Source organism: Leptidea sinapis, chromosome 3 (assembly GCF_905404315.1).
Source record: "Leptidea sinapis chromosome 3, ilLepSina1.1, whole genome shotgun sequence".
NCBI lineage: Eukaryota > Metazoa > Arthropoda > Insecta > Lepidoptera > Pieridae > Leptidea > Leptidea sinapis.
Genome location: NC_066267.1, coordinates 6,848,232 through 6,875,733, shown reverse-complemented (window position 1 = coordinate 6,875,733; position 27,502 = coordinate 6,848,232). Strand labels below are relative to the sequence as shown.

Here is a 27,502-nt window from a genome sequence, read left to right as displayed (position 1 = left end):
ACACTCAAAACGATATAGACCTGCGAAATATTGCCACTGAGAGTAATTGATACGAATAAAATGAAGAAGCTATCGACGTCCATGAGAATATACCACGCTCTTCTTTTGTTCGAGGCGGAATGTCATGTTTTTGTTTTATATATGACTTATCGAAACTGAAAGATTGTTTAAACAAAGTAAAAGCTAAGTATGGTATGAGCTCCATTGTGTTTCCAGAACGATACGACATGGGTGCCTTCAAAAAAGCGCGTACACTAGTTCCAAAAGCCTGGTGACGCTCCTGTGATTCCTCAGGTGTTGCGAGACCTTCAACATCAAAAACATACATTTTAATTTGTACCAAAATTTATGAACGATACGTGACTCGAAACTGCACCTCTCGGGTTCCGTCCGAGCGCTCTTCCCATCTGATCCAACCATCCGAGTGACGCAACACCCGTCAATCTTGGTATATCTTGTTTAACTCTCAGATTGTGGTTGTTGCTCCATCTACAGGATCTAATTTACAGTTGATAACCTACTCAACCCCAATAATATAAAAAAATTTACTTAAGATGTCACTCGAACGGCTGTCTCAGCCGGTAAGAGCACTCGACGGAACCCGAGAGCCGCAGGTTTGAGACTCAGTACCGAGAAAGTACACTGTTTAAAAAAACATCATTAATCTGAGAATTATTAATTATTATTATTAATAAGTTTCCATGATGTACGCCACTTATTTCAGTGTGTCCCAAAATACATGCATTCTCGCCATCGTCTTTTGTGAGACCAATTTCAACCTGTTACTTGTGCTACAGTGATGCGGGCGCATCTTAAAATTTCACTCTCATCATTTTTTCATAACGCGCCTAAAGAAGTATAACTTCAATTATTTATTTTCCTGAACTAATTGAAACTTATATAGGATAGCGTGGTTTTGGCCACCAACTTTGTTTTTTTAGCCAGTCTCGAGTCATCAGCAACGAAGCGTAAAGAGTTGGAAGGTTATAAGAATCCCGCTGTGTTTCTTGCGCCCGTTCTTTCCTGTCCCAGGTCTGAGGCACACTTTTTAGAATGTGTGGTAGTTCTTGACGTTCAATAAGTAATTTTAAATCATATGTTAAGTAAAAGTAGTTTGTCTCTATGAGTCTTACATCTATATGCCGTTTGGTGTCAAGACACTTGAACCGTGGGACCCAGAGTCGCGGAGAATCTACAAAGTATTATCTACGTGCCTCAATAGGGCTGCTGGTAAACCATGCGCTGGCAGCTATATCGGTCAGCGGATCATCCTAGCTATCCAATGTGGAAATGCTGCCAGTATTCTTATTACACTTCCCCGTAATGATAGTTTTAATTTAACGTCATCATAGTATTGTAAATATAGTTATAATATTTATATTTGTTTTCTTTGAGTTAAAATATTTGATTATTTTTGGGAGTATTCCGAAGAGCTATTTCAACTGATTCCTGCCGCCGAATTCCATCTTCGCACGACACGCCACAAGTTAGGATATCATCCCCACCATCTGGATGTGTGACGGTCCTCCATAGTGCGGTTTTCAAGAAGCTTTCCTCTACGTACTACAAAGCTGTGGAATGAGCTTGTGCGGTGTTTCCGATACGATACGACATGGGTACCTTCCTATCTTAAAGGCCGAGTGGGCGGCGGTGATCACTTAACACCAAGTAACCACGCACGCTCGTTTGTCCTCCTTTTCCATAAAAAAAATTGAAATTGATATTATGATGTGGGTAAAACTCTATTTTTGAAAGTAAAATACTTGAATTAATTTCATTACATTGTCCTTTTATATTTATATCTTAACGCAAAGTGTGAACACATGAATAAATATGTTTGTAAATTTATTTGCGTTAAGAAAGAAAAACTGGATTTTGAATGGGGTATGTTGTGAAACTGAATAAATGCAAATGTAGATGAATATCGAAGGTAACATCATAATTATTTGTGAGCTCATTAATAATTAGTTCACAAAATGTTTATTTTCGGTAGATATTTATCGAAAGTAATCTGTATCGAAAGCAAAACCTACACAACTGTCAGATTAGATTATAGAAGCGACTGCAAAATTGTGTGACATTTTGTTAACAGTGATTAGGTGTTTTGGCTTAGAATATTAAAGCCCGGATCCACCTTCCAAATCTGATAACATTAAGCTTACTCGCGGTATTATAAAAGCTCAAAATGTAGGACATTTTTAACACGTTAACAGCATTTTTGGCCAGACTAAGCATATTTACAGATTAGTAAATGCTGCAAAGCTGTTCATACTCTGAACAATATGGAACGGTTACAGCGGTAGGGGTCGGTAACAGAAAAATATTAAAGTCTATCGCGGAGTGAATTGTGACAATGTTAGTTTCCACTTACTCCAAAATAGGGAATAGCTTAAAAGAGAAAGCTATACTTCGGCATGAATAACTTAATAACACTATTAATATCACCATTTACCAGCATTTTTGACAGGTTGAGCTATTATGAGAAGAAGAGGCCAGAAGCTCACAGGCACTCTTTTAATGATTTAAAAGGAATAAGAGCTTCAGCATTTTACTGTTTTATATTAAAGCCAATGTAAAAATATTTATCACAAAATTTTACAAAAAAAGAAAATGTATTCGAACGAAAAAGATGGTCAAAGCAGTAAGGCAAAGAATTCGAAGAAATCCTGTCCGAAAGCAAAAGATTTTATCGAAACAAAAGTTTTTTTATTAATAAAGAAAGAGTTCTCTTGGAAGAAGGATTACCTAATACCTATAACAATAACACATAATTTTAAAAGCTCACAGAGAAAGCACTTGAGTGTGAAAATCATTATTGAAAGCTTTATTGTAGAAGCAAGACTAAAAGGTAATTTTATGAATTATTTTCAAACACGTTACAATATCACTTTAAAGTTAGAAATGAATACACAATGGGTATTTTCTTCTTGTTAAAATTAAACTTGATTAATATTTAATTTCTTTATTGCATTGGTTGGAAATCATCCTGAAACAAAGCAGATTGTTACAGTTTAATTCAATTAGTAAGTATTGCTACAGTAAGGTTAACTATTACTACACTAAAGTTACATAAGGGTGCGTACAAATGAAGCGCGGCAGCCGCGTAGACCCGAGTAGACGTTCTATCCACGCTCGAGCCAACTTGTTGATATAAATTTAGTAGAATGCGACTGCCGCCTGAGGCAGGTTATCCTGCTTGATCAGCTGGCGGCAATAAGCAATAATTTTAATATTTCAGGTAAGTGGAATTTGGTATACTAGCCTGCAATACCCTTTTCGAGTATCAAAACAATCGATGTCAATGTCAGTTGTCTATTTTTAAAATAAAATATTTATTTTTCAATCATACTTCTTTATTTATTATTACTTATTTTCCTCATCGTTCTAATAGTGTAATATTGTTAGTTAATAAAATAATCATAGCAATATATAAAAAGCAACAATACTTTTAGTGCTAATATTGAGGGCATTCCTAAATTCATTACTTTGTAATGTTTTTCATATAATGTCTTAGAAACTAAATGTTTATGCCTTTTTTTTTGTTTTTTTCTACATAGTTGATATTTGTATGCAGTTGTAGTTGTTTAATTTTTCTTTTATAATTAATTAAGTATTACACTTTACTGTACACGGTAAAACTCGAATGAGTTTATGTATGTACAAGAATTTTTATATTTATAATATGTAATTTGTTAATAAGAAATAAATAAATAAAAAACTGCGCACGAACGAACGCCAGACGCTCCTTTGATGCGGTCTCAAAAGCTGACAGTGAGCGGTTCCCTCTTCATTACGTTCGAGCGCGGCAATACTCGCGTCCCGGCACGTTCGATGGATTGCCGCGCGTCATTTGTACGCACTGTAAGGCTAATGCCTAAAAAATTGCTTATGTCCAAATGCCAATGCACACATTTTAAATCATAACAACAGCGACTATTACTGTCGTGAAGCAGTAATGTGCTAGCATAACTGTGTTTCTGTTTGCGTTTAATAAAAAAAAATATTATAATATTTAAATAGTAATGAGTTAACAGTAATAAGTAAACTGAAAGCAAATTATGATACTATCAAATATTTTGATGTAACATACCACTTGGGTTTCAACACACAAATTTATAGAATACTAGCTAAAAGTAAGTAATTTTGATGATTTTTTTAATGTGGATGGACTCAGTTTCATGTCAGGAACATTTCATTGTATTGAAAGAAGAAAATATGAGCAGGAAAAGTTGGTTAAATAGTTCAAATGTATGTATGGCTCGCATATTATATTATATTATATTATATTATATTATATTATATTATATTATATTATATTATATTATATTATATTATATTATATTATATTATATTATATTATATTATATTATATTATATTATATTATATTATATTATATTATATTATATTATATTATATTATATTATATTATATTATATTATATTATATTATATTATATTATATTATATTATATAGAATATATTTTCTCTATAAGTGAATATTGTAATATTCTTCTGAGAAATAAAGTTCTTAAATCGTAAATGTTTTCTCATACTAAAGTTCCTGCAAAATATCCGAGTAACAGCCGATACTTACCCATACACTCAATGACGTTATTATATACAGGATGTCCCAAAGTTATGGGACATGAAGGGTACTTTACCTTAAATATCATAAATAGGGTATTTTACTGAAAGAAGACTTTATGTTATTTTTAAAAGTTAGTAATTCTGCATTCAAACATTTTCTAAAAATTACTTGCCTCGTCTGGGACTCGAACTGACTTAAATGTAAAAAAATACCCCTACTTTTATGATGCCAATCGTAAGAATGGCTAAAAACTAATAACTATTCTTAAGTAACATTACTATGTTACTTAAGAATAAGTTAATAAAGTTGCTCCTTTCTTTTAAAATACTTTTTAAAAGAAAGGAGCAACGTAAAATGTTTGAGTCTAATTTCAAGAAAGTTATTTATTGCCATCAACGACGTTCGAAAAGTAGAGATATTACATTCCATACATAGCATTGATTATTCGTAAATAAGTACCCACTTCATAATTAAAATACTTTATAGCATAGTTTTTTTAAGTTTAAAACCGATACGAGAATGTAGGCGATTTACAAACAGAATTGTGCCATATCATATCGAGTATTCACCATAAAATGATAAGATAATCAAAAGGCAAGCATTTTTTTACATTTAAGGACGCGTTTACGAATCCGACATAAATAAGATATTTTTCGGTAGAGTTTGTGATGAAATGAAACTAAATCTAACAAAACTAAACATTGCCACAAATAGGTTACTTCTTTATCTCCAATTAGCGGAAATCTTTTGCTTTGAAATTTTGATATTTTTTGTCGTAAAAACGATTAACCGTTACCTCTTCACACAAAATTGACGAAATGGAGCTTCATTCAGGATCAGTTTTCTGCTACTACTTACATAATTTTGTCTCTTAAAAATTACGTAACGAAAGCAGATAAAATATGTTCAAAACCACGGGAAATAAATTAGTGAATATATTATAAATAATCTCAGAAAAAAATAAAAAGGAATCGTCTAAAATTCATATATTTTTCTGATAAGCATGAGCTTTATAGTGTGGTATTAAGGGTTATTTTATTTTGTCACTCCCTACGCATTGCACAGAAAGATCTATCGAAACAACGTCAGTCCGCGCTCGGACGCCGTCGTGGGGAGACACTGTGTCGTAAAGCTAAGTAAGTAAGTACAGCTCGTACTCGGAAAGATCGCTGTACGAACATGAATATTTTTTATAAGCTCTAAAATACTGTCTTTGATACTTTACATATTTTGTACGCAGTCAGATTTACCAAAAATTATGTTTCTGTATTTTGAAGAATTTTGATTTATAAGTTCATCTCTAAATATAAGGTCTATATTAAATCGACATCCAAGATGGCACCTATGAAATTTACCAACTTCTCTTCATGGGTGTCATTTTCGGGGTCAACAATAACGAATATCGAGTCAAAATCGAAATCCAAGATGGCGCCTATGAAATTTACCAACTTCTCTTCATGGGTGTCATTTTCATGGTTTTCGGGGTCAACAATATCGAATTACGGGTCAAAATCGAATTTTAAGATGGAGCCTATGAAATTCACCAACTTCCCATCATGGGTGTCATTTTCATGGTTTTCGGGGTCAACAATATCGAATTACGGGTCAAAATCGAATTTTAAGATGGCGCCTATGAAATTCACCAACTTCCCATCATGGGTGCCATTTTCATGGTTTTCGGGGTCAACAATTACGAATATCGGGTCAAAATCGAGATCCAAGGTGGCGCCTATAAATTTTACCAACTTTTTTTCATGGGTGTCATTTTCATGGTTTTGGGGTCAACAATATCGAATTTCGGATCAAAATCGAATTTTAAGATAGGTCCTATGAAATTCACCAACTTCCCATCATGGGGGTCATTTTCATGGTTTTTGGGGTCAACAATATCGAATTACGGGTCAAAATCGAATTTTAAGATGGAGCCTATGAAATTCACCAACTTCCCATCATGGGTGTCATTTTCATGGTTTTCGGGGTCAACAATATCGAATTACGGGTCAAAATCGAATTTTAAGATGGCGCCTATGAAATTCACCAACTTCCCATCATGGGTGCCATTTTCATGGTTTTCGGGGTCAACAATTACGAATATCGGGTCAAAATCGAGATCCAAGGTGGCGCCTATAAATTTTACCAACTTTTTTTCATGGGTGTCATTTTCATGGTTTTGGGGTCAACAATATCGAATTTCGGATCAAAATCGAATTTTAAGATAGGTCCTATGAAATTCACCAACTTCCCATCATGGGGGTCATTTTCATGGTTTTTGGGGTCAACAATAACGAATATCGGGTCAAAATCGAAATCCATGATGGCGCCTATGAAATCTACAAAATTTTCTTCATGGGTGTCATTTACATCGTCAAAATTAGAATTCATTCATAAACATAAATTATATTATGAAAGGCCTGTCTAACAATATCCTACATGCTAAATTAATTCTTCATTCTCTAAATATAGAAATATTTACGTTTTGACTTTTCACTCACAATATTTACAAAACACATTCCGTTACCAATCTAGTAAAAAAATCTCAAAATTTCATTTTGACAGACCTATCTAATGATACCCTACATAAAAAAATTTTTCATCCTCTTTTTAACCACAAGAAGCTCTACCCTTCTTATCAATTATTACCACCTTATTATGTCAAGAAGAGTTATTTCAATAGTTATTGTAATCATAAGGTATAAGCTATTACATAAATGTAACGTATATCTTCCTTAATCCCGCATTATATTCAAAAGACCAAAGGAAATGTCATGAATCTAGCTTTCAACGACCTATCCAACGATACCCCACAAGGTATTCATTTCAACTCCACTTGTAGGGGAGGTGTCCTTAGTGTCCTACGTCCAAGGACCAGACAACACAAAAAATGGCGTACGTACAAAGTCAGAAGTGAAACTTATTTGTGAAAACCAATTTTTAAATCTCGTCTATATTGATAATTATCCTAATCTGTTCTCTAAACCAATTGATTTTTGTCAATATTAGAAATTCTTAGATGTTTTACTAATTATTATTACTCATTAAACCTGCACAATACAAAGCTAGTAGGGAAGATGTTCTACTTACTCGTGGCCGCGCGCTAAACCTGCATGATACAACGCTAGTAGTGAAGTTGTTTTACTTCATAGCGGTACTGTCTGCTTCATGCTACATTCGCATTTTCTCACTCTATCTCAATCAGACTCAATCTTCCTCCCCTCTTCTTGGATAAAAACGTCCATCATTTTCGTGACACTTTATTTCGTTTCATCCGTAAAAATTTTACCCTCATGCAGGCAAAGAAGTTTCACTTCAAAAATGATCCCGAATTCGTTCTCTGCCCTCTCGAGAACCTTGGATTCGATATCCATAATGTTGAAATCATAATTTTGCGCGCGGCCATCTTGGATTTCAAAAATGACTCCAAATTCGTTCTCTGTACCTTTGAGAACCTCGGTTACGATACCTATATTGTTGAAGTCACAATTTTGCGCGGCGGCCATCTCTGATTTAAAAAATGATCCCAGAATCGTTCTCTGCACCCTCGAGAACCTTGGATACGATACCCATATTGTTGAAACACAATTTTGCGTGGCGGCCATCTTGAATTTCATAAATTAAATAATAAATTATGTTTTTTTTTTCTCTGAATTAAATTATTATTATTTATTATTTTCTTTTTAATTGTGATTATCTTAAATTTGTATCTGTAATTTAATTAAAATGGAATCAAACTCAACAATGTAATGAAAATGATGAAAAATGACCCCAAATTCGTTCTCTGTGCCTTCGAGAGCCTCGGATTCGATTTCCATAATGTTGAAATCATAATTTTGCGCGACGGCCATCTTGGATTTCAAAAATGACTCCAAATTCGTTCTCTGCACCCTCAAGAACCTCGCATATAATACCCATATTGTTGAAAGCGTAATTTTGCGCGGCGGCCATCTTTGATTTCAAAAATGATCCCAAAATCGTTCTCTGCACTCTCGATTACCTCGGATACGATACCCATATTGCTGAAACCATAATTTTTCGCGGCGGCCATCTGGGATTTAAAAAAAAACTGCGTTTCTAATATTTAACTACCTAACGAATACATCAACCAATTATCAAAAATACATAGGTATTAAAAAAACCAAAATTCAAACTTGCTAAAGTATCAAATTCATTTGATTCCCGCAATTAACTTTAAGTACGTGTATGTGTTTGAGCGGTGTCAGTGTAGTGGTGCGAATGGATACCTCACTGTTTTGAGAACGCGTTTTTAGAAAATCATTGAATGCTGAATTACTAACTTTTAAAAATAATATAAAGTGCTTTTTCAGTAAAATACCTACGATATCTACGATATTTAAGGTACTTTCCCTTCATGTCCCATAACTTTGGGACACCATGTATATTTTCACTTTAGATATTTAACAGGATTCGAAAAATACATCTAGCAACAGAAATTAGTCAAATTTAATAAAATAATATCTTTTTTTGCAGCTTGCTGAAAGTGTTTTCACAAAAATGAGGAAATCTATATATTCTATGACAGTTTTAAATAAAACTCTCTGTATATGGTTCAGCTGTAAATGAGCTGAACTTAAACTTACTTGATTGAAGTACCACCATTTTCTCCCAAAGAATAACGAAGCACCCGATGGGCCTTGATTTTGGAACTCCGGAGCTAATGGATTTACATTCATGTGATCGCCGTCCATCTAAATAAATGACATCCTCGTTAGAAATTGCTGGACGTACAGTGATCATTGCACGTGTGCATACAATCAACTGATGCCATTATTAACATTTTCAAATAACTTACAGTCATCGAATACATTATAAAAGTACTGTTTTGCACTATCTTGTCCAAAACATGAATTGCAGTTTCTATCTACAAGGGGAACATATTTTTTTCAATTTGGGGCGTCTGTTTTCGTAATAAGACTCCTTAATTAGACCCATTTTACGTGTAGTAGTGTCCAGTTACATCAACCAGCCCAACTCCTTCTAGAAGTTCAAAATATTACTTAGAAGGTCGCAGACTTCTCAAAGCAACCTTTTAGAGTTTTGCTCAATGGTTGCCTACTCTTGTACATTGAAGGATTACACAGTGCTGAATAAATAAATAAACAAATCGTGTTTATTTTTTCTGATGAGTCGACGGGTCAGTCTGGGCGATAGTGCAGTTACCAGGCAGTTCTTTGACAATCTATAATTTGTAAAGTTTTTCCATCAGATTTTATAGCGATAGTTAGTAATACAACGTTAAGCCGCGCCTTGCTATTTCATCCGCCGCATCTCTACCCTTCTCCCTCATGTCGGAGCTTACTCGTTCCAGGGATTGATGCTCGAGTAGGAATGCATAATTGATAAATGTTAACAACCTTAAACCAACCAACTAAAATAAACTCAATTTAAATTATTAACCTGATGATTCCAGGGCCAGTTCTGTTTGTACTTGTCCTTGTAGAGTGTATAAGGGTTGCCTGCGTTTTTCTCGTAATCAGAGCTACCTGAAGATGATGAATGTTCTGAGGACGATGATGATTCACTAGAAGGTCGTTTTCTGAACATTGTTTTTAATTTGCGACGCCTGCGGTAATCCTGTAGGAATAATATGATATAATAACTCCACTGATAAGAATAATTAAATAATTCCATTACTATCTTCACAAACATGCAAAACAATATGAATTTAATTAAATTACCAAAATCAAATTAAATGTATATAACATCTTTAATTAAAGTTAAAGGTTATGTTTCCTTAAGGCGAAAATTAAAAAATGAAAAGATCAACGTCATAAATCTACCGATATTGCTTTTAATAGTAGTAGCAATTTATTTAAGTGGATTCCTATTTGGCTATTGAGACTTTGCCTGCGAGGTGGTGGAGCAATGATCAAAAAGGGATTGTTTTAGGAATTTAACATACAATTTAATATGGTTAATTCCTAAAGAATCCATCACGTAATTTTATTTGAATTGCAATCAAATAATTACTCACACAGCACCACTTGACAACAACTTGAATAGGATGAATCAACATTTTCTTTTCATTTATATATACCAATTGAGACTACCAACTTTTTTACAAATCTTTGGAAGCTATTTGGTGTCCTTAATAGCCGTTATGGAAAAAGACTTAAAAAGCTGTCACAAAGCATATAATTGAACTAAGCAGTTTCTCGTCGAAACATTCAATAACCAAGTAAACAAGAAATGAAGAACTCGCTACAAATAGCTTTTCATACATTTCCGCCAGCAAAACCACTTTAGAAATTGATTTTTTCACAACTATTTCGTCCGTGTATTTGTACGAAGATGAATGACTAATTTTCGATGCTCAATTCGATCATCAACAGGATCAACAACAATACTTTCCGAGAATAAGTAACTAGTATGAAAAAAATAAAATTAATAGATAGGTAATACATACGTTAGTACCGCTTAAATCTTCGTCGGTGCTAAAAAATTCGAGAGTTTAAGGACAAACTTACAATATTATAATTATAACTTTATATCTAATTATTACTTACTCGTCGCGAATTTCACTAGCATTATTCTCATCCATCGGTACCTATGCAAACGATGAAAATGTTATTTAAATGGAGGAATTTCGAACACTTATAAATAGGACATAATAATATATTATTACAAATAAACAATTATCAAATCGTGAACGATTTTTATTTGTTCGGTACGCTCATCTCTAGATCTACCAGTCGCGTTTGAGTAGTTCATTCATTTAGTCTTGTATATTTATTTTAGCCATGTTCATTATATTACTCTATTATAGGTTATCGAGAGTAAGGTAATAAATACTAACTCGAGTGATGGCGTAATTTTGTTAGTTATACGTAAATACTGTGTTGTACATAAGAAAAATTTTGCAAATATTGATCCTTGGCACATTCCAAATAAATTTCCGGGTTACTGAAGGAAATATGGAGCAAGTTACTAAAAGAAGTTGAACATAGTCGTTACATAACTAACACAATTCAATGCTGCAACACTTTAATCGGGCAACATAAAGATAAGAGAAGATAAGGTAAATTTAATGGAGAAGTCAAGAGTTGGACATAGTAACTTTTACCTTTTTGGAAATTTTTCGATTATTTTTTATTTATGTTTATATCGTAATTCATTTGTAATGAAACATTTAACAATAAGGACACGATGCATTGGTGATATAACTAGTAAGTATTAATAAATTTATTTAGAGGGCGCTCTAAGAGAAGGACAGTCCAAATGCCAATGAGCAATGGAGAGCAGTATGAGCAAGACCAAAGTAGAAAAGACCAACAGAAATGTAGGTGGACAGGGCACTTGATGCGAGAAACAAAAGGAAAATGGAGCAAGGCAGTGACGAAATGGCAAGCGAAATCGAGGAAGGTAGTTAACCAGATGGGAGAGTGAAATTAAGTTTACAGCGGGTCAAAACTGAAGCAGAGACAGGAAGCAATGAAAATCTTTAGAGGCCAATGTCAAAAAGCACGAGGAAAATATGGATATCTTCGATTTAATTTTTAGAATTATCGTATCTAGTTGGTTCCGGTGTAAAAGAGCTTATAAATATTGTATAGTTAAGTTATTAGTATTACATAATTGAAAATCTCGATAACGCAAACATAATATATGTGGCTATCGGCTGATTTTCATTAACTTCTTGATGATACTGCCCATTTTTTATTAAGTCACAAACCTTTTGTCAGGCACAACGTTGTCAGTAACGAGGTTTGTGTAAGTAAATTAAAATTAATACAAAATGTTATGCCGGGTCGTCTCCTTCCCTCGAATATGTGCGAAGGGAACGATGGCTGGTCCATGTGTCAACTCGTGTATACTGTATGGACGCTGCTTTTGGTGCCAAGTCGACCTGTTATAGTTAATAAATATATAATAGTATTTGTTTGATACGATTACTATTTATGACCGTTATCACAACCATCATCTTCATGAAGCATATAAAAGCAATGAATTCAAGCTATAAAGGTTACTGGTTTCATGAAATATTTTAAATTATAACGGTTTTAACTATGAATCGATTCTTACATATTTATGTAATATATTTCTTATGTAAGTATATTACAGCTATTGTAAAATACTCTAACTGTTTTATAAGAGTGGCCGATGTGTTTCTTGTATGCTCGTCTCACGAGCTCTACTTTTTCCGAACATATTTTGGTAATGTGAGTAATGTAAAATAAATATTTACAATGACGATTAAAAAGCGGTTAGTTTAAACTAAGGCTTAAGCCTATTTGAAGAAAGTTTATTTCACTTTGAATTTGAATATACTTACTTCGACATTTTCATTTGAATCTCTACTGAAACATACAGGGAGCTATAAATATTGAAAATAGTAGCATAATAGTTACCCCCTTATTCATAATGGTCCGCTAACTTAAAATAGCCGCTTAGGAGTGTTTTTTTCATTTTAACTTAGGTCAATAGAAGAAGACAGAGTGAGAATAAGCAATGCTTTAAGTTAGCAGACTATTATGAATAAGGTGGTTGTAATATAAGGCTTGAGACATGGACACTAAAGAAGGCCGACAGAGATCGGATTGATGCATTTGAGATGTGATGCTGGAGGAAGGTGCTTCAAATCTCTTTGAAAGCATTCCGCACCAACCAATACGTTCTTCACACTTCGGTGTTAAACCAGACTCTCATCCATCTGCCTCTGTAGAATCTTAGAGTTCTTTGGACATATTGCCAGGAATAGAAAAAAAGATGACCTTGAACAACTGATGGTTTCTGGGAAGGTAGACGGCCGACGCCCCAGAGGTACGGTGGTGTGACAAAATCCGCACACCTCTGGATATCAGACTTCATGACGCACTGCACGTAGCCAAAGACAGACACAATATACAACTATTGTCTAAAAGTTGAATCCTCAGAGAAATCAGGATCCCCAGCAATGTAGAATACGACGCGAGGAGGAGGATACGATTTAAATAGTTAAAGTTTACATTGCAGGAGTAGATTGGAGTGCGATTTACTTTGCGTTCTCTTATAAATTGTGCAAATAACTTCAATTTGCATATTCTTGAAAAGTCGAATTATTTTTCCAAATACAGAGAAATATCAATTGTAGGTTACAAAGATACACTAGCATTGATTCCACTACACTCACGCAAGTCGAAAATCGAAATACTATCAAATCGAAAACACCCAAATAACAAACACGAAAACAATAGTCATAGTGTCATAATAACGGATAAACAACGATATGATGTGCTTTATCTTATATATAATAGTATAATACTATAACTGTGTTCTTCCCAAGTTGATTGATCCCCGTAAAGCACGATCAATGCCATTGCGAGAGATATTTTTGTAATTTTTTTTCTCAATTTTTTTTTTTATGTAAGAGGAAATTTTTTATACAATTATATATTTTTTATATTATATATGTATATGTATTCTTAATTTGTGGACTCTTTTTGGGTGTTTTCATTTATTACCTGCCTAATAGTGTTCAGACTCTGGATTAAAAATATATATATTATCATATTCAGACTAATATCAAAATCTTATCGTTTTGGGTGCCGACTAGTTTCGGACCATTTGGAGGTCAGGTGAGTGTAGAGGGTTTGCAATTTTGTCCCATCTCATACCCAAAGCCGTTTTAATAAATAAAGTTAAAAATGTCTTACGAAAATTTTAATTTTGTATCAAAATTGTGTTGTATCAAAATAGTTGTAGGTACTCCCAACGCACACCAACGTAATTTCGTGTATTGCAAACGAACACTAGCGCTCGGACACTATAAGCGAGCGTTGACGATTCGTAATAGGACTCTTAATACAAGTGCTAACCCGGCAACGTAGTTTTGCTGTATAAGTAACACGTGCCCACTCATTGTATTAATGTCATTGACTGAATTATTTATGTTGCAAATATATAGGTATTTCTAATTAAAAAAAATATCGGTTCCAGATAAATCATTACCACCATAATACTAAAACCTGTCTCACGCTGCATCTTATGGGATAAGTATTATTTTAATCGGTTCAGAAGTTCTCGCAGTATCACGGAAAACAAAGTCAGCTCTCCATTTACTAGTATACATATATATCATATATATTGGCTATCTTATTTTTATTTAAATAATCCGATCTCCAGCATCTCCGCTTCTGGAAGCCAGCAACAATTTTAAAAGACTGCTAACATTCTGGGACGATCTGGGCTGGTTGGAGTAAGGTGACGAACTGCCACGTACAATAGCCAAATCAAGGCTAATTACTTAAATAGCCCACCTAAACTAACTAACTCTTAGTTAGTCTAGACTATATTATATAATCTATAAAATTCGCGTGTTCCGGTATTTGTTACCAAACTCCTCAGATTAATGCGAAATTTTCTGCATATCGGGTATCTCTGAGAATCGGCCAACATCTATTTTTCATACCCCTAAATGATAAGGGATATACACGTATATAGATTTTTTAATTTTAATTTTATTATGATTTAGCATTGAAAAATACACACAACTTCAAATTTTCGCCTTTCTACGATCTACAACTATTTTTGTATCCCGATTTTTATATTATTCTGTTCCATCCACAATACCGCTATAGAGTTGCGAGATGGCAATCGAATACTTACAATAATTATTGCAGTACGATAAATTTGATGTGTGATATATTTGGTCGGTCTGAGAATCGGTCGTCATCTTTTTTGATACCCCAAAAATTATAATACTTAATTGAATTTTTATTTACAACTTTATATGGCAATACAAAGTTTGCTGAGTAAGGAAGTAATATGTATTTAGAGAGTATCAATATGTAGATAATACTTACTCGACATTATTGTCATTATCTTCCAACGGCTCTATCCTGTTCACTTCCTAAATAATAACAAAAAAAGGTTCTAGCTTAAGACATAATCCAATATAAGCTAGTAGAAAGTGGTCATTAATAATTTATAATAAAAAATGTAAAAATCTGTGAAAGGAAAAATAGAATTTATTTCTCTGCAATATCTATACAAATAAAATGATAGAGGTTTTCAAAAAACCTACTGAATAGATTTCAATTAAGTTAGTCAATTAAGATTTATTCCTTAGTCCCTTATCTTAAAAAGTTATTAAAGTTTTAAGAATCAACAGTTTTTATAAGCAGCTGCCTGCTCAGTTATTTTTTTACGCGGTCGAAGTCATATATATATATATATATATATATATATATATATATATATATATATCTATAAAGTCTAAAAGGTGTTTTCTATTAGGATTGGTCCTAAAAATGTTGTGCTCAGCACAAATATTTGTTTTTCAATAAAATATTGTGTTACATACCATACTTTGATAATAATCACTGAAAATGCAAGTATTGTATATATATTATGTATTTCAATTGGATTATTTGTTTATTTTGCATCGAGAACTGCAATAATAAAATAATCTAGAAAAGCTGAAAAAGCGACAAGTTGAAGAAAATAAAGGTATATTTAATCTATTTAAATATAATAAAAATACATTTAAAATTGAAAAAACAAAAAGATTTTTACAATGAATTTATAATATTGACGTGTTTGTGACTAAATATTCGTCTAGTTTTTTTATATTGCATTGCCAGTGCTATGGGTTGCAAGACAACGATATTACAATTTACTTACTCAACCAGACAGAAATACAAATAAACATCTATGACTAGTAAACAAACGTCCATAATATTAACCATATAAATGTTTGCACCTAACGGGATTCAAAACCCGCGGTGTCAGAGCTCTATGCCTGAAGTACAGTCAGACAAAAAACTGTTAGGCGAGCTCTGTTTTCGTTGGATGTCAGGAAGTCGAGCGGGCCGGATGGCATTTCTACAATCGTGCGTAGAACGTGTGCCCCTGAGTTGATGCCCGTGCTAACGCGTTTATTCCGGCACTCTTATTCCAAAGGCGTAGTCCCTAACTCATGGAAGTCAGCCCTTGTCCATCCGATCCAAAAAAAAGGAGACAGGGATCCGGCAAACTACAGGCCTATTGCCATTACCTCCCTTCTCTCCAAAATCATGGAAAGCATAATTAGCCGCCAACTCTTGGTATACCTAGAGGGTCACCAGTTGATCAACGACTGACAATACGGCTTTCGCCATGGTCGGTAGGCAGGTGATCTTCTGGTATACCTAACACAAAGATGGACGGCGGCTATTGAAAGCAAGGGGGAAGGCCTGGCAGTTGGCCTGGATACAGCGAAGGCCTTTGATCGTGTATGGCGCAAGGCGCTCCTCTCATAACTTCCATCATTTGGGCTTCCCGAGAGCTTATACAAGTGGACCTCCAGCTTCCTCACTGGGAGCAGCATACAGGTCGTTGTCGACGGATATTGCTCGAACCCGAAACCCGTGAATGCTGAAGTGCTCCAAGGCTGTGTGCTATCTCCCACGCTGTTTCTTCTGCATACCAATGATATTATGGGTACCTCCAACATACATTGCTATGCAGACGGTAGCACTGGTGATGCCGTATATACGGGCCATGCAGGTCTCTCTTGAGCAGGTCTCGGAATGGGGTAAATTGAACCTTGTCCAATTTAACCCCCAGAAGAGTCAAGTTCGCTTCCACGTTCTACAAAGCTGTGGAATGAACTTCCTTATGCGGTGTTTCCGGGACGATACGACATGGGTACCTTCAAAAAAGTGCGTACACGACAAGGCCACAAGGCCGGCAATGCTCCTGTGATTCCTCTGGTGTTGCAAGAGTTTGTGGGCGGCGGTGATCACTTAACAACAGGTGACCCGTACGCTCGTTTGCCTTCCTATTCCAAAAAAAATAATAAACCGTGATCTCTAGCTCCGTTTACAGACTCGGCTATATGGGTCGTCTTTTTATTATTTATTTTTTTCATATTTTAAAACAAAGCTAAATCACTTACTCGTTCAAGTCTCTTCTAGACTGATATCTTCGTATTGCTTCTACGATTTCTTTCTAGAAAAATATTGTGTTTAAATATGAATGATTAAGGATTCTTAGATGATGAATCGTACATAAAGGATTGGTCTCCGCTGCGCTCCAACTAGATACCGCACTACATAAGAACAATAGCTTTTTACTACGGCAACTATTAGATGCTTGTGTGCATGGCATGTTGACACTCAATGGCATCATTCAAATATTTTAACATACGCTTCGTGTTACATTTTACATAGAAATAAATAAATTACAAAATACTTACTGGATATGTGATCTTTCTTATTTCTTGTAGTATTATTCTTACAAAGTTTTACTCCGCAACCCGGCATTTTAGTTTCAATTATTAGCTAAGTTTAACAGAAAAGTTCTAGACTGGCTCGAGTACGCCCACTTGGGCTTAGTATTTTTTTGCCGCACTTTGCGAATACGCCTGCGGTATCTAGTTGAAGTGCAGCGAAGACCAATCCTTAATCTAAGCAATTACATTTGACAATGACACAATTTTTGGAAACATTCAGTCTTCACACATTCGATAAAGAACTTTGGTATCCGTAGAAAATTAGTTTTAACCAAATACTTACAATATTAGTGTATAGACAAACACCATAAAACTTTGTGTTGCTTTCAGCTATTGTTATCATTTCTTTAGATTTTGTTTATTTGTTCGTATCTACCATATTTATTTTTAACACCTATATGAGGACACATGGTTCTTAAGATGAATCTAAGTGCCAGATATAAAAAGTAAGAAATAAATTGGAATCTGTCTTAAGCCTGTTTTAAAATGTGAAGCGTTTCGTTATTATCTATATAATATATATAAATGAATTGCTGTTCGTTAGTCTCGCTAAAACTCGAGAACGGCTGGACCGATTTGGCTAATTTTGGTCTTTAATTATTTGTGGAAGTCCAGAGAAGGTTTAAAAGGTGAATAAATATGAAAGATTCCTTTGATGTGTCCCCCGTCGTTCAGAAATCAAATTGAAAGAATAGCTTTAAATGAATAACTAATTAGAATCTTTGTATCTGTCTAACTTTCTCAGGAGGTAAAAAAAACTTAATTTTATCTACCTATAGTTGGTAGATTAACTACAGTTGCTAAATATGATGGCAACACAACTAGTTACTAAGAAATAAACTCTTACCACTACGTTTCTTAATTTTCTGAAGCTTGTGTATCTGATTCTGTTATTTGTTTTGTTATATCTGAAATAAAATTATTAAATTGTAAGTCAGAATTAAAATTAGCAGCTTCCCTAAACATCTATTACATTATTATTACGAAAATGTTTCCATAAAAATTATATTTAGATATATCTATTAATGAATTTCCTGAAAGCCGTTTATGTTTATTGTCTTCATCATTCATTTAAATATAATAAATTACTTCCACGACATTTTTTAACAGGCTTCACTAAGCTTTTCCTCCGTTCTTTTGATGTATTCAGGTCATGCATCCAAAATCACAAATGGTTAGGACCATTATCTTATAAATAGACTTAAATCCGATAAATGTTAAATAATTATAAAAATGAATATCTTGAAAAATTGTCAGGGACATAGAGAATATCAAAATGTAAATTATTTCTCAAAATTATGAGGAGTTCGCGATATAATAGAGTTATACATGGATGCGCAAGAGCTTGTGTTACTATATTATAGGCTTACGTTATTCCTAAATTTGCTAAATTTCCATACACAGATCTGTCAAGATCTTTTTTAGGGAATTTAGAAGCTGATTCAAGCATTTTCGCAGTTTTTGGATTTATGAGAGCGTGCCCAGGTACGTCATCAGTGTCATCGTCTTCGGCTTCTTCCGTGTTGATTTCATGCAGTGTTGCTGGTGCAGAAAGAACCTCTTCTTCCATTTCTTGTGGTGATCTTCTCTGAAATGATACATTTGAATAGTATTGATTGTTTTATAATTGTTTCTTTTATGAATGAATAGGCCAAGACTGGCTATTTTTAATGAGAATAAGAGACGAGTCGAGCAGGACGTTTAGCTGATGGTAATTGATGCGCCCTGCCTATTGCAATGCAGTGCCGCTTAGGATTTTTGAATAACCCCAAAAACTCTGAGCGTAACTACAATTTGAGACATAAGATGTTAAGTCTCATTTGCCCAGTAATTTCACTAGCTACGGTGCCCTTCAGACGGAAACTCAGAAATGCTTACACATTACGGCTTTTTTTTTATGGAATAGGAGGACAAACGAGCGTATGGGTCACCTGGTGTTAAGTGATCACCGCCGCCCACATTCTCTTGCAACACCAGAGGAACTGCTTCACGGCAGAAATAGGCGCCGTTGTTTTGCATTGTGCGCATTGTTTTGCTGCAACACGAGAGGAAATGAATAGATTGCCAGCATTTAAATTTTAATCTTGTATTAACCAACATCATATTATCAATTAAGAAATATAGTGAAAGTAAGTTCTTTGTCATTGAAATCAAATCCTATTACTCCACTGCTGAATATCTAAATGATCGGACAGCCTGGGACTAGATTGTGATTATTTTATAGCGACTGTACAATATTGTATATTTTTATTGAAAAGAGCGCAAAAAAAAGAATGCTGGGAGAGTTTCTTGCGCCGCTTCTTCCCTCTCAGAGCGCCATTTGTTTCCGAAGCGGTAGTAGTATCTAGTAGTATAAGAAATTACATCAAAAAGAATTCTAAAGGAATCAATTTTGAGAAAATTAATGCCTTTTATGCCTTTTATGCCTTTATTGTGAATATATTTATTGCATGGTGCTTGCAATCTACACTATGCTACATAGGGTTAAGGCTCAATCTAGCCTTAACCCTCTGTAATGTAATGTAATGTAATACAATTGGAGCAATATTATTATAACTATATTATAATTTTTTTAACTATATTATTATGAATAAAAAAATATTTTCGAGCATACCAATCCAAATACGATACTTATTATCATATACAATGGTTCGTAATAATTCAATAATTAAGGCTTACAATAAAGAAACAAACATATAAACAATAAAGCATAGGATAAATCTTTATCTGAAATATAAAGTCCAGACATACAAATTTGAATTCTTCGAAGATTCATTTGAATCATAAATCTTACATACAAAGTGGGTAACGGGACAAAGGAAGCGTCACTCACCATCTGCTACTTTGACCTTTAACAAACACAAGTTTGTTCAAAGTACACTCACCAACAAAAGATACAATGGCATTTCATATTTTTTGGAATTAGGTATGTATCGCTGCAAATCAAACAGCCATCGACAGTTATTCTATAACTTTTAGCGTCTCAGTAATGAAAATTCGTTTATCTTTTATTTTTTACCTACTTAATTTACAAGAAAATTTATAATCTGATGACGGTAAAATACCGGACAAGTGGTAGTTGTACTTTTATGATTCAATTACATATGTATAGTTTTTAGGTTTTTCCCTATACTTGTATATATGCCGCAGGGAAATGATAATAATTTGGTCAATTCCCTAAGTGATTTGATCAAATCACGGAGTATGTTTAAAGAACAACACGATTTTATCATTTCTCTAAACATATAGTGATTTAATCAAATGCCAGGATTGGTTCTGTGAAATGACTATGAGTGACGCAACTAGAAGAACTTAGATTGTTAAAGCGAGCGAAGCGAGCATCACACTTGAGTCATACCCCGACCCGGACAGGTTAGGTGGAATGTGTTGGCGGGCATGGCAACCCACTCGTGTTTTTTTTATTAATATGGGCCCCTAATAGGCGGGGCTTCTACTTGGCCTTTAGAGAAACCTTTATCTGTTTTGTAGTTAGGTTACATTAATTTGATTTTCATGACCGGTGCGTTTCCTTTTTATGGGAGTGTGAAAACCTTATAAATACCAAAGAAAATACTTTTTGTTATTTCACGGAACCAACTCTGACATTTGGTCAAATCACTAGATTTGTGGCGAGAAATGATAAAAACGTGTTGTTATTTTAACATCCTCCGAGATTTGTTCAAATCACTATTTTTATCACTGTATTTGTAAGTCAAACATAACGTATCATATACTAAAAACTACTCCGAATTACGCTGCATCTTATGATATTAGTCTTATTTCGATCGGTTTTATAGTTTTTGCAGTATAACCGGAAGGAAAAAACCGGTTCTCCATTTATTAGTTTAAATGATTAAAGAGTTATTAAGAAATAAACATCATATTTTTTAAACATTAGCTACATTTGCAATACTAACATCGAAATAACAATAATGTTATAGATTTTATATTAGCATATTAATTACATAAGTTTGTAATTATTTAACATACCCACGAGTTAAATTTTGTGTGATATAGCTTATACGTGGTTTTTGTAGGTCTTGCAGTATAAACGAGGGTACGTGCCACGTGATAGTAGTTATTCACCGTCGCCCATGTTCACATCACAGAGAAATCACAAGAGCGTTGTCAGCCATTAAGGTAGGACTAGGCATTTTTACGCAGGAACCCTAGTCTTACCGACCAGGAAATACCGCAAGTAAATTTGTTCATTAGTTTAGTTAAATGTAGAAGAAAGTTCGTTGAAAACTTAACTGTGGAAAGACTCCCCATATCCTGTTGATAAAGATGATATTATATAAATTTGTGCGAAGCTTAGATTTTAAATTCATAGTATCATCATAAAACAACTACCACAAAAAAATTATACACTTTTATCTATTAATATTCCTAAGGTTTATTACAATTTTGTCCGGAAGTGTACACTGCACAATACAAAACTTATTTCAGGCAAAGGGGATTTTAGTGGTTCTACACGAATATTCACTTTATGATTCAAACAGGCTTGGTTAGTTGAGATAGTGAGTACAATGCTGACGTATGCTCTAAACTTTGATTTAGTTTAACCAATAATTGTTTAACTAGCTATAAGTTCTGTTCCAAATAATAATGCATTTATATTTATCAGGCGTAAAATAATCTCAATAAATTTATGAACAAATATTTAAGAAAAAGTTATTCCAAGACACTTCCTTTGGCTCTGTTCTTTCATTCATGCTGACTCTGGTGGGACAATAGAAGCAGTGGTTTCCCGTTGCCTTCTGCTCCAGACATTTTTTGAGTTATTTAGACTCCAACGACGTTGCTGCCTCTTTGATCGGTTGTCGACAGGTGGTATGGATATACCGCCATTGCTCGGTCGCCAGAGCCTCGTCCGTCGTCTAGCAGGGGGCAACGCCGTTGTCTTTTCGTAGGAACCACCAATGCGTGCAGGTTATGTTGATGATTGTGGATGGCGAGGATCTTAAAGCCATTCTGTCCCTAGTTTCCCCCTTACGCTGCAACATTTGCGAATTTTGGTTTTCCAACAAGATTGACTGACCAAATTAAAGACATTTAAGATAGGTATCGCCGATCCTCAACGTCAAATGGTTTTTTTTGGTAAACGCGCAAACTTGAGTCTTCTGGGTGTTAAATTGTACAAGGTTCATTTAACCTCATTCTACGACATCATGAGAGGACTCGATAGAAGACACAAGATTCTTCCGGCCCCGGTCGACGATTTCTTGACAGAAACCTACATACTAGTACTATCATCTCCATAGCAATGTATGTTGGGGGCGTCCACCATAGCATTGATATACAGAAGAAACAATGTAAGAGAGTTAAAACCAAGCGTTAGGAAATTACAGCGTTTACAGGCTTCTTACAATAAATCTACACTGAATCACCCAGACGTGAATATAATATATACAATGTTCTCAGCGGGGATTGGATCCACTCCATCAACTTCAACAAAGCCAACATACTCTACTTAAACCTTCTATTAACAAAACATAAACTACAGCTTTGTATACTAGGAGCAAGAGATGAGATTGAGAGTGGGACTAGCCGCCATCTTTGTCACGTCATAGTGACGTCAAGCCCAGGCAGACTTTTTAAAGAATACCAATCACATCACCGTTTGTGTAAGCAATCGTGAATTATCACGACTGCCTTTGATAGTAATTAGGTAATAATTACTCCAATATACCAAAAAAGTAATTTTAAACAAAAAAACAATTGATTGTATAAAACTCACATTTATTTATCTATTGTTTTGGAATAATGTTTTTGAATTCGGTTGTTTTTTTTTTATTTATTTTTTGACATTTAGTGAATCTGAAGTACAATAAATAATAATTTGTCTAAATATGTGAAGATCTACTAAATTTTGCAATACAGCAATGAACGTAAGAGCTTTGCAATTTGATTATAGACAGTTAGAAATTCTCCCACAGATCGCACCCTTACTGTAAGAGTTCCATGGATCATCATATTCGATTACGACAATAACTTGACTATAACGTTACGGTGGGTGACTCAAATATCCGGATAGCGTTAAAATGACCGTTAATTTGCTCCTAAGAATTGAAGAGTTCCGTTACTTTGTCATCGATCTCATAATCAGAACTTAACCAAACTCTCACCTTTGAAGTATAATATTCTTTCCAATAAAAAAAGAATCATCGAAATTGGTTCGCGCGATATTGAGTTATTCGTAAATTTGTCGCGCACATACTTGTAGCAAATTTAAGACTTTTATGGTTTTCTCGTGAATTTCACTGTCAGATCTGGACCAAATTGCAATGGGACTACGGAAATACGGAAAGCACCAGCTTTCAAATAAATAAAGAATTATCTTAATCGGTTCACTCAGTATAAATTTCTGAGGTAACAAACATAAAAAAAAAATACCGACGAATTGAGAACTTCCTCCTTTTTTGAAGTCTCTTAAAAACATAATAAATAATACTCACTTTTACTAGATCTATTAGTCTTCGTACATTCTCGGCGTTGATTGATCTTGCAAGAGTTATGTTCACACTCTAAAAACATAAGTAAAAGCATTTTTATTATTATATCCCTTGTGTGGCTGATACGTTCCATCATGTGGGTCACTTGCCCGCTAACCTCATCTTCAAAAAAATAAATTGTAATAAATTTATGCACGCAAGAAGTTATACTTCTTTGGCTTAACAAAGCAAAAATCCTTAAAATTATTTATTCCTCTTGCTATTCTATGTTTGTAGAAAGAACAATATTATAAAAATCTTGCAATTAATTATTAAGTAACGAATACTGCTGTACGGGCTTGAAGACTTTGCCTATCCTAATAATGGACGAAGAAACAAAAAAAAAATACGAATGTCGCAAGGAACCAACTTCACCCTGATACCTTTGTGTTACAGTGATGCGCGCGCATCTTAGAATTTCCCTCTCATAATTTTAAATAACGAATTTTTTTAACATAAAGAAGTATAACTTCAAAAAATGGTTAGCTGTAAAGTCGGTTTACGGACTATAATTTTACGATTATTATTACGTCATAAGAAAACATAATTTTAACGATCGTTTATATGAATCATAATAATTTGTTGTCAAAATTGTAACATAACCTAATTAAGAATAAGATGTGTCTCAAGCCGTACGCTTAGCCCTCTCTATCGCTTGTTTCTCGCTCTCGCTTGCACGCTCGGCTCAAGCGGAATGTGACATTTTTTCGTGCGTGACAAAAAGATAGGTATAAAACTTATATTCAGTATTAAATCGTATCAATTTTTCATTCATACTATTTTAAAAATGAACCAGTATTACATCTATTACTACAACGCAAGATAACCACTTAAAAAATATGAACCTACAACTGTAAGAGTCATTGTAACATTTTAAAAAGAGAAAATTGAAGACGTTTTATCTTCAATTTAGTACAAGCTATTGTTTCTCGGTACTTAATGCAGTGGCATTATTCAATAGAGCGAGCTTTCCGCTGGAAAATGCATTTGTATTTCTTCGTCTACTTCTTACGTTTTGCAGGAAACGGTACAAGGTATTTCATGGAATTTGTTTGCAATGCTATTGGTTATACTTTTGCAAACTAAAACAGAGACGTTGTTATTTTAAATATCTTTTTAGTTAAATAAATCGTTTGTCACAGTGGATTCTTCTATAACTTATAACTTCAGTGAAAAAAAATTTTCTTATTTATGATTTCTTAGTTCTTTCCAAATTCATTAATTTTATACAAATTAATATATTATACATTGTTCTTCAAATTTTAGTTCTATCATTGTCTCTTTTTACTAAAGTACTACATTCTATTTTCATTTGAAAACGAAGATCATTATTATTATTATCCCATTCGGTGTCGAGACCCTTGGTCCGGGGGGTCCCAGCGCTGTAAGGCTTTTGAAGGAAATAGGAATAAGGTTAGTCGACATCACAGGAGACAGAAGAGCTGGCAGCTACCTCGGACAAAGAATTAGTCTAGCTATTCAAAGGGGGAACGCTGCCAGTATCTTCGGAAGCTTGCCTAAAGGGACTCCTTTTTATAAAACATTTTAGTTATTATATTGTATTTTTAAGGTATTTAGTTCATTGTTCTAGTATATTTTTTTATTTCTGTATATATGTATATATAAACGAACATATCATTTTATTAATAAATGATTTAAGGGCTTTTAATGGCCATGTGATATAACGGGTATCTGTTGTCTTAATCTATCCCTTGATAATAGTATAATTTTAATCTAGTCTTATCCCAAACGCCAATATTTCCTCGCTACTCTGACCTATCCTTATTTCCTAGTCCGCCAATCTATGATCAGCCACGCCTATGGATGCATGGCTAGAGGTTAGTTTAGTCTGAAGCGTGTCATTTTTTCCTTGGCATTGGTAAGCTCCACCTCCAGTGTGATAGAAGGCTTGCCCTGACATTCAGAGTTCTGCCGGAATCGATCGAGAACAGATACAGTACCAAACGATTGATGTAACGTAGTTATTGCTCCATTGTACAAAGCGAAAGAGAAGCAGTAAAAATTCAGCAAGAAGAAGCGCTCTACAAAACGCAGGTCCAGCCACATATGGAGTATTGCCGTCATCTCTGGTCTGGCGCACCCTAGTATCAGCTCAAACCATTTGACCGCGTCCAACGCAGGGATGCTTGAATTGTCTGGGACCCAGTGCTCTGTGAACGGCTGGATCACTTGGCATTGCGTAGGGTCGTCGCTTCATTCTGTGTTCCACATCACACATCATCACGGGGAGTTTCGAAGAGCTGTTTGACCTAATTCCTGCCTTTCAATTTCATTTTTTTCACCTTCACCTTGAATTTTACCTTCGCACGACATGCCATAAATTAGGATATCATCTCCACCATTTTTTTTATGGAATAGGAGGACAAACGAGCGTACGGGTCACCTGGTGTTAAGTGATCACCGCCGCCCACATTCTCTTGCAACACCAGAGGAATCACAAGAGCGTTGCCGGCCTTTAAGGAAGGAGTATGCGCTTTTTTGAAGGTACCCATGTCGTATCGTCCCGGAAACACCGCACAAGGATTCATTCATTCCACAGCTTACGTATTCGTTATAAGAAACTCTTTATATCTATGCGAGTGCTTTCTTGGTGGGGTTTTAGCATTGGTTAATTAAACTATTATTCAAAATGTTATTTAAATCTAAATATGACTTATGCCTTCCACAGACCACACGTTACATAAATAGCTTGCAAAAACTTACCATTCCTATTACAAAAACAGCAACAATCCAATAATTCATTTTCACCCCAAGTTCCATATAACATTAAACTCCCTTTAATAACTTAGAAGCCGTTGATAGCTAAAACTTTACCACTATATTGAATACAGTAAGGAATATTTGATTTGATCAGACAAATATATACAAAGAATTATGATCTCTATTGCATCACAATTAAGGTATATTTGCGTTTTGTCTCCTCTCTATTCAGTACTGGAGTTGTTATGAGAGGTTTGAGAAATATTAAATGCATACCGTGAAATAGGATGGCTATAGTTAATCTTATATTTTATCCAATATTATTGGCAAAGTTAATCGTGTTATTGGAGTTTTATTATGGTTTTTTCATTTTAAGTCATATATAAAATATTACAATTTATTAATAATGGTAGTTCTATTTCTATGTATGCTTTTAAATCTTATAAATTTTGCTAGTGTTGTGGGCAATTAGATTAAAACTGCCGTGGAGCT

The 27,502-nt window shown here is 34.3% G+C and overlaps 1 protein-coding gene across 2 annotated transcripts; it reads right to left on the bottom strand.

The window, feature by feature from the left end:
- Window positions 1-1,853: 1,853 nt before the first annotated feature.
- LOC126979461 (uncharacterized) lies at window positions 1,854-27,244 on the bottom strand. Of its 2 annotated transcripts, none has more exons than XM_050828782.1 (13): window positions 27,014-27,244; window positions 24,254-24,322; window positions 19,166-19,383; window positions 18,643-18,703; window positions 17,460-17,512; window positions 15,885-15,903; window positions 15,385-15,431; window positions 12,876-12,900; window positions 11,110-11,150; window positions 11,010-11,037; window positions 10,001-10,177; window positions 9,184-9,291; window positions 1,854-2,986 (listed from the first exon to the last, which is right to left on the bottom strand). In XM_050828782.1, exons 1-13 carry the CDS (start codon window positions 27,068-27,070, stop codon window positions 2,963-2,965), a joined length of 927 nt encoding a protein of 308 aa, XP_050684739.1. In that variant the 5' UTR covers window positions 27,071-27,244; the 3' UTR covers window positions 1,854-2,962. The 2 variants fall into 2 exon arrangements, with proteins under 2 accessions (XP_050684739.1, XP_050684740.1); XM_050828783.1 differs by having other exon boundaries at window positions 12,876-12,897; window positions 27,014-27,242.
- Between the last annotated feature and the right edge of the window lie 258 nt (window positions 27,245-27,502).